At 42.2% G+C, this 14861-nt stretch overlaps 1 protein-coding gene across 1 annotated transcript in view; it reads right to left on the reverse strand.

The window, feature by feature from the left end:
- galnt18a (UDP-N-acetyl-alpha-D-galactosamine:polypeptide N-acetylgalactosaminyltransferase 18a) overlaps positions 1 to 14861 on the reverse strand; it is a 111468-nt gene that overhangs the window by 29295 nt on the left and 67312 nt on the right. The window contains exons 5-6 of the mRNA XM_078282905.1: positions 7724 to 7921; positions 4925 to 5039 (exon numbers count right to left, since the gene is read on the reverse strand). Coding sequence (XP_078139031.1) covers positions 4925 to 5039; positions 7724 to 7921 — 313 coding nt within the window. The remainder of the gene's footprint in view (positions 1 to 4924; positions 5040 to 7723; positions 7922 to 14861) is intronic.

The raw sequence follows: 14861 nt of genomic DNA on the forward strand, positions 1-14861 counted from the left end.
GCAGCATGACAGGCCAACAAAAATACCAAATACACGTCTAGATTTCGTTCACCAGTGATCCAGAAATATGTGGTTTGAATGGGAATATAAGCGCAAGACGAGGGTGCATCCCTCTAGCATATTTTGCTGCTTTGCAGATCTAGATTATGGTAATTTCCAGAGGTGGGGACTCGAGTCACATAACTTGGACTCGAGTCAAACTTGAGTCCCAATTTCAACTGCTTAAGAATTGACTTGATGCATGAAGAGAAGACTTGACTTGACTTGGGTTCTGGTGATTTGGGACTTGACTCTGACTTGTACTTTGATGACTTGAAAAGGTTTCTAAAGTCTTGACTTGAGATCTTGTGTTTGTGTAAATGACTTAGATTGAAAGTGATCAGATTTGTTCCAGCAGACGAATTTAATTTGTATGGAATGATTGAATTTATTGAAGCTTAAACTGATTATAGAAATCAAACTCATGATGCTCTTACCAAGTTTTTATCCTATTAAAACCATATTGCATTGATACTAGACTCTTGATTTGTTCTGACTTGACTTGCTGTTCTACATTTAGACTTGAGACTTGGCATTAATGACATGGACTTGACTTAGACTTGACTTGGTAATCTACATTTAGAGTTGGGACTTGACTTGAGACTTGTGCCTCAAGACTTGAGACTGACTTGGGACTCGAGCAAATTTGACCTGGTCACACCTCTGGTAATTTCCTTCAGCATGCCTTTGCCATGGTAACGCATCAACTTTCTGACTTCCACGCACTAAACCGACGCTAACTTCCACGATAACACTGTCAAAAACTGTGTGGCAGTTCAATGTTCCGACTAAACAACCGCTAGAGAAGGCTGATCGAACCAGAAACGCCTGTTCTCTCCATTCCGGTCCTACACTTTCTCCCTGTGTGTGTGTTATAATCCCTTCCTGCCGACCAGCCTGCCGCCTTCTCTCACTCCAAAGGAAAAAAGCTACCGCAGAACAACATCAACAGTAAACTGTGGCACTGGCCTGATGCCCAGGCAGGAGCTGCAACTCCAGCCAAATTCTGAGATAATTCACGCTTCCCTCAGAAAATATCTCAACATTTTCGGAGAAAAAAAAAAGGATTTACGACATAGGGTTAGAGTATAAGGAGCTATTCTTCGAGTGTAACAATCATTGTCTGAGCGTGTGGGTGTGCAGAGGGAGATAGAGACCGAGACGAAGAGGGGTAGGGAGGAAAAAATGGGCAGTGAAGAGAAAGAGAGAGATTCAGAGAGAATGAGAAACAAAGAGAGAGAGAGAAGGAGAGAGAGAGAGAGAGAGATTAAAACAGAGGGGGCGAAGGGATAGGGGACAAAAGAGAGAGGGGCGATGAAGAGGGAAGTATGGAGAGGAGATAAAGAAAGAAACAGAAACAGAGAGAGAGTAACAGCTTCTCCCCATCTTCTCGAACCCTCCTGTAGCTCAGCATTTCCAAAGCCTTTTTTTTAATTATTTCTTCCTTTATCTTCTCTCTAAATAAAACTCTCTAAATAAAAGGGTCATGCGCCAGCTATTACCCAGCAAACACAGTACGCATTTTCACAGCTATCATTATGAAGTAGTTGCAGTTTGCATCGATGTCTGGGATGTGTGTGTGTGTTGTGTGTGTGTGTGTGTGAATGAGGGGGCAGAAATTAAGCGGCACATTTTACATCCCTAATTGTCTCTTAGTCTGTCTTCTCTGGTTTAACGCGCAACAAATCTCGGTCATGAACTTGTGTTTTTAAAAGTTTTAATGGGAAAATGAGAAGGGAGAGGCAACAACAAATGAAGCTGTAAATTATGAATCACGCAGAGGACGACTGCCTGTTGTGATAAAAAAAGAGACTTTTTTTATCGCGACAGAGACGACGCTTCATGAAAGGAACATAATCACAATAGGAGCATGTGGGCAAGAGATACGATTTCTCCGTTTCTGCGAGAAAACTGGAAAAAAATCACATTGCTGATAAGAAAGAGAAGTCTGTTTGGTGGGAAGGAGACGCAAATAGAACAAAATTGCTGCTTTCCAACTTAAACCTCGGGTTGAACTCGACGCATGATGAATTAGTTAGAGTAAAGCGCTGCGCCCTCGAGACAGATGTGCAGAACTGATTCTGTCAAAATAACATGGCCGATTTACATAATCATTGATCTGCAACAAGGCCTTTTGCGGTGCAGCCGGCAACTGTAGCCCAACAGAAATGGAAATATTGACTTTTTTTCCCCCTGTCATCCTTGATGCTTTTATATTCGCACTGATGCGGTTTGAAACTATTGACGGATATAATGCGTGCAGTGTGTGTGTGTGTGTGTGTCTAGGCGGAGGGGTACATTTGATGTTCGGTTCTGGCTTGAAATACCCCTTTGGCATTGGAAGTGCCATGAAAAGAAATGTCAATATCGCTGGCTGACGTTCTGGCTAACCTTTTGCTGCACTTCAAAAACTACAGACAGGCAAAACTGACCCGCATTCTCCACCTGCCCGATCCCCCATACCCCTATCCCACCCTGATGGGGGGAACAACCAAGCAACAAGGTAACCAACTACTTGACATTAGCTTTTTTTTGATGTGCGATTCCATCCAACTGGATTGGTTTCAGGCCAGAGTCTGCTCTCATAACCGCAGAGGGCAATCGATTTGCAGCTGTGGCGTCTGGCTCTTGCTAGAACTAGTGCGGACGGAACTGGAGGCGGTGCCTGATGAGGGTCAGAAAAACACGGAGTACTGCCTCGCTGCTTATATGCCGCACTGAATAAGTCATCGAACTCTCCTCTGCGCTCGTGTCAACAGGTGTCGAGTCAATTTGTTTCTACAGTAGGGGCTTTCAGAAGCGGGATGTGCCGACGGAGGTCCAGAGAGAATAACCTCTTTGGATGTTGCACAAGCGCTCAGGGTCACCGCGCCGCTAAGGAGAAAGCCGTTAATGGTCTCGTAACGTTTCACTGCAGAGGTTTGACTGGGACAAAAAAAACCATTCAAGCCTTGTGTGAAAAAAGCCAAGGAAGTCAAGGCTGAGCTCGCCCTACACAAAGGCTTTTTACAAGCCCATATACCCAACGAGAGACAAATGATTGCCAATAACCCATATTCTGCAGAAACGACAGGCTGTATTAAAAATAACCTTTCAAACATATGGAGGTTTTTCGTAATTTACATTAATTAATTACCTCCGCCAATGGAGTTGGACGGGGGTTATATTTTCGCCCCATTCCGTCTGTTTGTTTGTCTGCCTGTTAGCAGGATATCTCAAAAAGTTATAAATGGATTTGCACAAAACTTTGTGGAAAGATTGGTCATGGGGCAAGGAAGAAATGACTAACTTGTCATAGCAGTAGTCCAAAGGGGGGCGTGGTGGTGGGTATGTCTTCTCACAAAAAGGTATATAACATACTAACAGATTCACGTAAGACCATCAAACTTTGTGGCCTATCAGCAGACAGAAGAAGAGACAAACCCTCCATTATTGGCCCAATCAAACAACATGGGGGCACTGGAGAGCTCCTTTCCAGTTTAGACATAACCGCCCTGCTAATTTTTCAAACTGTTGCCAAAGCCGTTTTAATATGAATCTTTACTGTGCCATAATCTCATATTGTGAAAATTGTGTGCTCATTTGGGTTGAAGCTGAACCTGGCCTCCTCCTGAATGCCGTCGCCCATCAATCGTTTGCTGGGATTCAGCAAGATGGCTACCAGGGTGAATTTCTTTTGTTGGGAAAGAATAGAAGAATGCCTCAGTGGAAGTTGGTGTGTAGCGGGGAGAGATGGCTTTGTGAGCTTCCGTGCATCAACACCTATAAACACGTATCGACTGTCAACTGGACACCATGAGGGGAAAGTCAGTAGCTGTGAAGCTGCGTGTGTTTTTTAGGCATAGGGGACTCAGCACAACAATCAACACCGTCTCTTTTCCGCTCTGTCATCATTGATTGTCCACAGCAGCGTTGGAAAAGAAAAAAAAAAGAGAATCCACTCAATCTGAACCTGACCCGGTCAAGCCTGAGGGAATTATAACATTTTTGTGCTCGACACGTCCTTAACCCAGCGGTTCGGATCAGCTCCAACCAGGTTCGGGCAGATAATCAAACCTGTATTTCACTGACACGAGACTGTAAATCAGTACGCTCCCCGCTAAGCCTGAGTCAACAGTCTCCCTGCAGTGTCTGCTGTGTCCGTTCAGCCTCAAAGCTAGTCCAACAGTTGCTGTGAGAAGACTGATTTGCAGTGGATGGTGCTGATGTCGAGCCCTCTGCCTTTGGAATTCAAATAAACTTACAAGACTGATCAGGTCATAACCGTTGGGTAATGTAATACCATGTCAAAATGTAATAAAAAGTCCCTCTAAATGGTTTTAATGAGGAAGTTTTAATGAGAAAATGAGAAGCGAAAGGCAACAACAAATGAAGTTGTAAATTATAAATGAAGCAGACTGATATTGTAGAAATTTTAAAAAGTTATACCCCTTATAATGTCATAATTGTGGCTTAATGTTATACTTGATTGCGTTATCAGGAAAAAAATACTACAATATCTGGTTTTATTCCATTTTTGACTCATTTACAAGGACAAAAAAATATGACATTATCTGGCAGTTATTACATTATCAGTTTCCTCTCTTGTTGAGTCCCACTGTCTGAAGAATGTCAATGACTGATAAAGCTCCCATTCTATCAGAAGGGTCATTGCTCTTTTTCTGTATGCTGGGCATGGTTGGTACTCAGGATATAGGCAGGAAATACTGCTCACTGCTCTGAATGACAATTTGGATGGTGCGACTGGTGATGCTTCCATACAGCACACACATGACTGTATGGGACAGATATTTTTTAACTTACGGAGCATAAGCTGCAGATATGAATACTGTCGTTGCCATGGATTTATGGTTAATATGCTGCAGGTTCTCAAACTCAAACTCACCCTGATGCCCAGCTCCACGTTCTCTCCTCCATAAATTTCCATGCCTTCATCTAGTAAGCCAATCTCCTCAAAGTACTTCCTGTCTACCACAAAGCAGCCAATCAGAGCCGGGCTCCTAGAATAGAGAGAGTAGAGGGAAGAAGAGAGACGTTAGAGAGAGAAACAAAAACTAATCATATTTATAAGGAGGTTTCATACAAAACAAAATGTAAAATAATAAGTAGTTGTCATACAAAACTCTTCAGGACCCTCCTTACACACACACACACACACACACACACACACACACGCACACACACACTAGACACACACATTGCCCCAACAGTTAGCCCCACACTCAGCATCAGTGCCCTGGAAATCTATTTTTGAAACATGCTCCACATTTGTGATGTTATAAACATAGGCCTTAGCCTTTCATGATAAACCTACGGGTGCATTTTACTTACAAATTTTCCAGCTGTCAAAATGATGCCTTCGCCTAACACAACAAATTCAGAACATTTTGAGGAAATCCGGGGGAAAAAAAACAAACAGATCTTTCATCAACATCAAACCGAAGCAACAGGAGTGAAAAATAACTCCTATTAGTATTCATGCTGTCAGTTCCACACATCTCCTCTTATCAATGTGGAATACAGCACCGCCGCAACAACAACTTGTTTGGGTGAATTTCTCTTCCCTGTGGATCCGCAGATTGGCGAACAGCCAGAAACTCTCTGAAAACTAACATGGTAATAGCGCCGAGATCTCCCACCCCTCCCACTGTTGGCTTTGTGCAGATTCTTTTCTGAACCGTCTCCAAATAAGAACACAATAAAATGGCAACAACTTCATCATTTGATAGTGATAACACTGCGGTAATAATAATAAGTTTCACTGAAACAATATCACATTTGTAGTGTGTCTCCATCGTGTCTACTAGGTTTAAGATGGAATAGAGGCTTTACAGTTGTGTCGCAAATCTCCTCCTAACCACATGGCCTCAATAGCTAAATATGACAACCAGGCTAGAAAAAGAGAGATACCTGAAAGAGATTGTTGTGGTGGGTGTAAGTCAATTCAGTAAAAAGGAACTGTCAAATTAGGTAGATTTATTGGCAAACCTACTGTTGTTACGTTCACGGCTAGCAGTATGATGTTAACAATCGGTTGCTTGGCTAAACTAGCCTGTTGGCTAGTTAGCCAGCTAACAAAGCCAAAAACCAGCTGTTAGCTTAACGAAGCTGACTCGCCATTGTTTTACACCTCATCCAGAGTTTAATACATCCATGGCTACAACACAGAGGGGTAAATTCACAAAGAATGAATAGCAACCACTGATAGCATCATTTTTTGCACTTAATTACGAACGCAATCTGTGCTGTCTTAATGTCCAATTCACGAAAGAAACTGCGCAATTCAAGTAATTGTGCAGACACGCCCACACAATTAGCGCTGATCACAGTTAGCGACAAGACAAATGTATGAATAACGTCTTTGGACCAAGCCATGGAAATGCGCCCTGACATCCAACACTGCTGATGGATGGCTGCGATACACCAGAGGCACAGCAACAGATGCAAGAACCTGAAGTGTTGACAGCGTAACAATGGCAGATACTGCATGGGATCTTTGAGTGGCAGGCGCAAAGTTGTCCTGGATCAAGTAAGTCAATAATTATGTAACATAACAACCTATATCATTGACTAATTTGGGGCTCAGTTAATGATATTCTCCTTTGAAGTATGCTCTCTCTAGCACACCTGGGATGTTGGCAATGCATTCGCCTGGCCACAGTCATCATATCCCGTTAAACTTCCATTACCGCCTGCTTTCGGAAGATCCTAACAATTAATTGCGAGCGGCAATTAGCGATGATCTTTGTGAATGGGACACGCCCAGTGATGAGCCTCATTTGCATAGAAAGGGGTCGTTTTTATGCTGAAATGCATACAGATAACTTTATTTAGATATGCATTATTTACATATGCATCAACAGCAACGGTGCACTGTGTCACTATTTCCTTGGCAGCCCCATATGCCGCCAGGGGGTGCGTTACATCACTTGTAAAGCCTCTATAGAAGCTGATCTAATTGTGGAAGATCCTAAGTCTGATCATCATTCACTGTCTGGCATCATTCACTGGCTATCTAATTTCTAATTAACATTTAGGTGAGGCAGCTATGTCCTTGGGTTATGTAGTGTGGATCAAGAAAATTTATAATAAATACCCAGAAAACTTTTAGGTTGGTGTGAAGAGCCCTGCATGGTTAGGAGGTGACATGAGAGGGGCTGACCTGATTTTTTGTATGCATTCCCTTGGTTAGCTACAGATTTTGGGTAAAACGTGTGCAGAAAGAAAAATTCAGCTGTTCATCATCCCCCTCTTCTTAAATTTGTGTGAATTGCTCCCTGGCCCTGACTAGGCCTCCAAGTCTCGTGTGTTACACCTGATGTGCATTGTGGTTGTGCTGCATCTTTCAGGCTTTAAATGGGTTAGAATAGTGACACCACAGTTTCCCGAATTTACATACATAATTCATCAAGGGGATTAGTGTTTAAGAAATTATAATGTAAAAAATAATGAGCTTAGCAACTGATGTTATCAAGCCTATTTCGATATGCTTTAAGTCAAATTATTAATAATTAATCGGCCTACTGCACTGGCAGATAATTTTGCTGGCGTCAATTTCACTTGTCTCCTGATAATATAGCTGCTTTCAAGACATTTACTTGAATCAAATGGAACTGTCTAAAAATAAGCTTCTTTTTTTTCTTCGTTTTTTTGTTTTGCTTCATGATTGTTCACCTAAATGTACCTGATAGCGGCGGTGTGGTTGCGCTGCGTCCACCAGGACTTTGGTGGGTTGAGGTATCGACACCACAGTTCCCAGTCGAAGCCCTGAGCGGACAGTGGGTACTCCTCGATCTCAAAGGTGTCATACTTGATGTTGTCAAATGAGGGAGACACCACACGTGTCCTGTCCTCCTTTATTCGCTGCAGAATGGGCTCTGCCCTGTGGGAAGACAGAGCACAAACAGAATGGTTAAACAAAGGAGTGTTTTTGTGAGATTGGCCTGTTGGTGAACTTAACTGTTGAGTGATGAGAACATAGACACCAAAATCATTAATTTTTTCTCTGGTAGCATACACTATGTTGAGTGATAGTAGGTGACTAGCATTACCTCAAAAATGAGAAAATGAGAACTTGTAACAGCTCTAAAGCGAAATACTAAGTCATTTTTAATGATATGTGGCTATGTGTGGCAGTTTTCTGTCAGGAATTGGTAAAACTTGCATGAAATATGGTACAAAAATAATGTACAGTTGAACTACCGGGGGCTACTTTGTCAGAAGGTCTCTCTTTGAGGTCACCTGGAGTGTGACTTGTTTTATTTCCACCACTGTGTGCAGCTAAAAATCACTGCACAGTGGATGAATACATGGTTGTTCACCTGAAATAGTTCCAAAAATAAACCTGGCTGATCAGCTATATTGGGATTTTATTATGAATCTACAGGCCACATAATACAAACCACTAACCACTTTTTATCACTAAAAGATCACACTTATATGTAATTGCTAGTCGCCTACCATCGCTCAACATAGTGTAGCTAAAGTGTTAGCATGGAGCACTGTAGTGAAAGATCTACCAGGGACACTTGGATGATTTGGGTGTCTATGTTCTCATCACTTAATGGGTAAACTATATTCCAATAACTATATTAAAAACTGTATTTCTTTGACCTTAGAAACTGAGCGCAATCAGTCAATTTTTACAAACATTTCCGCATGTAGCTGACACATGCTGCTCATATATAATACAGTTTATAAGTGCTAAGTAAAGACATAACAGCCAGACAAAGAAAGGTGTCAGGTTGAAAACAAATGCAAGATCAAGTGCAAGTAAAAGAAGACGGTAGCGAAGAGGACAGCGTGAAATGTGAAACTGAGGTAAGTTTTCGATCCAAGCCGGAAGACAGGCGGCGAGTCTGCAGTCCTGACTGGATCGGGAAGGTCATTGCACCATTGGGGAGCCAGGAGGAAGCTGAATCAAGGCCTGGTGGGTGGAGAGATGGCCAGTTCTCCGCAGGGAAGCGAGAGCAGAGCTATAGTGAGAGAGTAGCAGCAGAACATAAGGCATGGGCTGGCATGTAAGGGGCCTTAAGCAGCCTTGTACGTCAGTCTCGGGGTTTAGAATCGAACTGCGGGGGGGGAACACAGGAGGCGGTTTGCCATGGGAGAATTCAATGAAGCTGAAGACAAGGTTGGCTGCACTTCTGGAGCTCCGCCAGGCAGAGTTACAGCGCCGAAGCCCAGATGGGAGATGACTAGCGCCTGGACTACATGCTGAGCAGAGTCCTTGGTGAGATGATATCTGACTGGTGGTGAATGCTGAACCTGCAGGCTCTGCGAACCTGTGGCTATGCCTTTGGCCTTGTAGGACGGTCGACGGTTGAGGATCGCGGATTGTTAGTTGTGGATAGCGAGGTGTTGCTGAAGGCAGGGCGCGCCGAGGGAGAAGAGCGGTTCAGTCAAAGTCGAGCTCGAGGGAGGTGGGCAAACATCCAACCGGAGATAACAGCTAGGCGAGCGGAGATGCAATTTTTAGAACTTTGAACTTTGGTTCCTGGAGGCGGGGGCGTCCAAAAGTGCGCACTTCACTCTAACTTCATCCACCACCAGAGCGCCTAAACCATGTCGATTCTTCCATTGATTTTCATTACAGCTGAAACACTTAAAAGATTTTTTTTTTTTACATATGAAAGAATATATTTGAATATTTGCCACACACAAAATCATCTCACGATTGTGTCAGAAACGCCGTCTCCAATCGTAGATCTTTCTGAGGTCGTGCAAACGTACAAAGGCTCTTTGGCTGAAACGTTCACATCAATCAACGTGTCAAGGTAATTCTGAGAGTGTCTGATTTATTACTTTTATCTGGCAGTTTTGTATGGGAGTGTTTGAATTCACAGAAGCCTCATGGTCAGTCGTGGAAATGAGATGAAAATAGTTGTTCATCATCACAGGAGTGAGAGGAGCGGAGGCCGGCAGAGAGAGAGAGCGAGAGAGAGAGAGAGAGAGAGGGAGAGAGAGAGAGAGAGAAACAAAACAACTTCTTTGATTTCCTCCCCTAATGGAAAAAATATCTTGCGTCTGATTAATGAAAGCGATAAGAGGATTCGCAGCGCTTGTACTTTGTGGAGAAAACAACCGTTCTCCTGTTTCAAAATGATACTATTGTTCCGGGAAAGACATGACAGTCGATTGGCAGGAGAAAAATAATGTCTTTAGACTGGTATTCTTGTGGGAAAAGTGCCGAAGGCTGTCATTTAAATGAGAAGTACCCTTGACTGTCCTGCGAGAGCGGAAACATAAACGGGGCAGCATGCCTCACATTCATTCATGTTTTATCAGCTAAGCCCCACAGAGGTGTATTAGAATAACATCACAAAGGCCCAACATCAGAGAGGAGGGTGTGTGTGTGTGTGTGTGTGTGTGTAGAGGGTGTGAGTCTTTTATCCTGCCTACTGATTGTTCATAACTCGTTAGGGGGAGAACCTCCCCTCTGGCTTGCTCCTCTCAGTTGCACACACACACACACACACACACACACACACACATACACACATAAACACTCTCTCTCTTTATCTCTCTCTATCACACACATACACACACGCACAAACACACACATATACTGTACATGCAGTGAGCCCACCCAGCAAGCATTGAAATCCAGCTATCAGAGGACAATTAAAGTTGGGTAGCCATCTAATTAGTGAGACCTCCAGATCACAGAAGCCTTCACCAGTCAAGGTAAAGGTTACAGTGTTCACATAGCAAGACTTAGCAGAATACTAAAATACTTTTCACACAATACAAGAAGCTGGAGACAGATTCCCCACATTTTCTGAGGTGCTGTTTTTTAAAAAAATAAATTGAGTCTTAAGAAAAAAAGGAAAGTTGATATTCATCAAAATAGTTCTTCTATGTTATTAACTTTCTTATTTTGCTTTGCAAGAAAAACTTCTCAATAAATGGGATTCTTGAAAGCAAATCTGCTCTTAAATATTTTCTTAACTTGAAGGTAACCTTCCACTTGTCTTAAAATTGTTGCAGTGAAAAGGTAATCATCAAAATGAATTCATTTAAACACACGTTAGACAATTAAGTGGGTATTTCAAGGTATTATATTTTTAGTTACTGTATCTTACAATTCATACGTAACATTTTATTGTTAAGCTGAGCTTGTCATTCTATTTATTTTGTGTATGGCTCATGTCTCATGAAAAGAAGCTAGCAGATTTAGCCAATATCACCGATATCTGAGCCTTTTCCTATACTTATTCAAGTAAACCATAGTCATCCTATACACTTTTTTTATTTCCTAGAGACAGAATGGACCCCATTACTTCCCAATCATATTTGACTCAAACAGTAAGGCTCGTTATTGTAGGTTTGCATTATCTGATACAATTTCTAACATTTCTTCTTGAAGAAATTTTTGGTCCTTTTATGTTTGTTTACATTGCGGTTGCCAGGTTGGTCCTTTTGAGAAGTTCTTAAGTAAGAAAAGTAAGTAAGAAACCAAGAGAAGTAATCATAAGTGCAGAATTGCACTTAAAAGCTTTCTTAAGAACTTCCTAAAATGTTTTAACTTCTTAAGATCTATCTTAAGTTAATCTGGCCTCTGTTCTCTAAGAGAGCTGCAAGTCTTTACAGTCTTTGTGTCAATTTAGATGCTTTTGTGCATAAAATCCAAGATACCAGACCACACAGGCGAGATGATTGAGGATTATTGTGATTATAGATCAAAAATCTATCTAGCATCAAAACCGTATCATTACTCAGGGACGTATTTGACTGAAAATAGCCAGCCATGCGGATAATTGCAGTGTAGGATAGGGACAATGAGGTGGAACAAGCAGTCAGTGCTTTGTTGGTAATTATACGGCAATTTCTCAATTTCTATACCGAAAGAAAAAAAAAAACTATGAGAGAGTGGGCGGGTTTCAGAGAACGAGACGGGAGAAGAGAGGAACAGAAAGGAGGGAGGAGGGAGAGGAAAACATTACGCCGAGAAAGACTCAGTCAATAAGAGTTGATGGAAGGAAGAGAAAAGAAGGAGAGAGGAGCGAGAGAGGAGAGAGAGAAATGCACCCAATTTCTCAATTACCATGTGTGAAATCAGATGCGGTGCAGAGAGTGCTAATTTCACAGGCACAAACACAACATCAACTTATCAAGGCTGTGTAGCACCAGGGCCAAAAAAACACTTTAACACTAATACAAAAATGTTGAAACTATGTGTGTGTGTGTGTGTGTGTGTGTGTGCATGGTTAAAGAGAGGGGAGCGAAGAAGACAAGAATGTGTTCATCGTTGAGCTCTTTCGTGGCAGTGCAAAGAATGATTTCATTAGTCATAGCCAGATACCCCCTCTGTAGCAGTGTGTGGGAGGTTTGTGTAGGTTGTGTGTGTGTGTGTGTGTGTGTAGGGAGAGAGAGAGAGAGAGAGAGAGAGGGATGGAGTGGGTGGATAGGTGGAGGGGTTAAGAACCTTGTAAGTGTCTGTTGTCTAATATGGAACACAGCAGCACCAAATGTTATTTTGGAACCAGCCCAGACATTATAATGAAGTATGTGTGGAGAGAGAGAGAGAGAGAGAGAGAGAGACAGAGAGAGAGAGCACGCACAAATGTGTTAGCAGCCTGTGAAGACAAAACAAGTGTAAGTGTGTGTAAGTGTGTGTTTGTGTGCGCTTGTTCGAGTGTGAACGTGCGATATTTTTCAGCCTGTCAAAATGATTAACAGGTACGCAGCGCTGCTGTTGTATGAAACAGTGTTCTGAATAGGTTTTAAGGACAGGACCCTGGGGTGAGGAAATGCACTCCGCTCCAAGACTTCAACACTGAATTTGTGTGTGTGTGTGTGTGTGTGGTGGTGGTGGTGGTGGTGGTGGTGGGGGGGGGGTTGATTTTCAAGCCACAGCTGTTGATTTCATGTCTTAAAGAGAAAACTGTTGCTATGGACAACAAGTTAGTGCATTAATTGACTCGCATTAATTGGCAACTATTTCTGTCTTCATAAAACACATGGGCGGTATTAACATGCGTTCTGTATCTTAAAGCATTAAGGAGTTACAGTAGTTTCAAGAAAATTGGTTTTTCCTCATTAATATGCAAATGTATACACTTCTCTAACACTTTTCAGTTACAGTATGCGCCTGGAAGTTTTGACTGAATTGAGGCGCCTCCCCAAATACTAATGATGCTGGTTGGCTTTCTTTCCTTTGTTGTGTGTGTAGGCCTGTGCTGATATGAACATTTCATAGTACGATTATCTTGACCAAAATGATCTCGATATATACAATATTATCTCGATAGTTATTAAAAAGATGAAAACTTTAAAAACAGTACTGTAATATGCTTCCATCATTTAAAAATGAATTTATCATATTAATCACATTAGCATTGACTTTTTTTATTAAATAGCAAAATTATAAAATGCTGGTTTAGCTTATAGAAACTAAGGATAGTTTTAAACAACACAATGATGAGAGACAAGAGCCACAGTTATTCTAGTGGTCATGCTAATAAAAATTAGTGGCAGTGTCACAAGCATTATTGTTATTTTACCACGATATATAGCAATACCGCTTATGATCCCATCCCTACCTCCATGCTAACACTGCTCAGCCAAGCTGCTGTAGCGCCAAAATTATGACAACGGCCTTAGGTGAATGATGTAAGATTTACTTATTGTCATGGTAACACTGCTGAATTCCGATATGAGCGTTCAAGTCACATGTCGGTCGGGATCCGATTTTGTAGCACATATCCATGAGGTGCAGTATGGAATTGAGAAAAGAATCCACTCCATGCAGCTTTTTGCTGTTCACTGGGTCACTTTCGTCTGCAGTGTGAACGCAGCCTGCGTAGCTCTAACAGGCGACTGGAACAGATTCGGCCCATTCAGGTTGTTTACAGCGACGGCAGAGGATTGATTAGGCTACACGAGTCCCAATACGTTCTCGCTGTTGTAATGTTGTACTCTCACCCACTTCAGTAGGGGAGATTGGGCTGTCCAGTGTAATTTTAAAAAGTAATGACTCTTCAGAGTACAGAGAAACGGTACATTCATCAAAAACGAACGCAGCCGCTCCCTGTCGAACACGACGTCGGCTTCGATTAAAGCGGCGGTCCTCAACATCGTTAATGTCGCGGCGCGCCGTGATTAAAGAAGACACGAAAATCCGCAGCATGTCGCTGACGCTACACGCCGCTGATTACTCCGTGGGTGTCACACACACACACACACAGCCGTGTACGAACATACGAACACGTGGGTGAATATTCGAATGAACGCTGCCGAAGGCCCGCAAAGCACACGCACCTTTGGGAACATATGTGATTCATAAGGCGGGATGAATGACGAATTTAAATAAGATTCAGATAACGTATTTTTTTTTTTTTTTGCCTCGGCTTCATTTTCTGTGCGTTTGAACGGAAATCTCAAAGCGCACCTGAGCCCACTCCACGGCAAACAAGCTGAAAACCACTGGAAGAGAGTAACAGCAGCTGGGACCCGGACTACTTTGACTCACACACCTGCCCACTGAACTATTAACCCACTCTGTGTCTCACTTTCCATTTTTTTAAGCACTGTGTAATGCCGATTCTTGCATTTCCTCATCATGATTAAGACACACGATTATGATTATGAAAATGACAAATCAGTAGAAAGTAACTGCTCTGAATAAAACTTCAAATGCATTCATTAGGTATCAAATAAACACTAGAACACGTTTCCAGTCTCTGGCTGTTCAGCACAGAACTCAACGTGTGAGAAATGACTCAAATATAAAACGAAATTGGTGGATTTTTTACAGCATTTTACAGCAATAAAATAACTTCCCCTGCCCAGCCTCTCACACAATCTGCATGTGTCTTCAA

This window comes from Centroberyx gerrardi, chromosome 4 (assembly GCF_048128805.1).
Source record: "Centroberyx gerrardi isolate f3 chromosome 4, fCenGer3.hap1.cur.20231027, whole genome shotgun sequence".
Lineage (NCBI taxonomy): Eukaryota > Metazoa > Chordata > Actinopteri > Beryciformes > Berycidae > Centroberyx > Centroberyx gerrardi.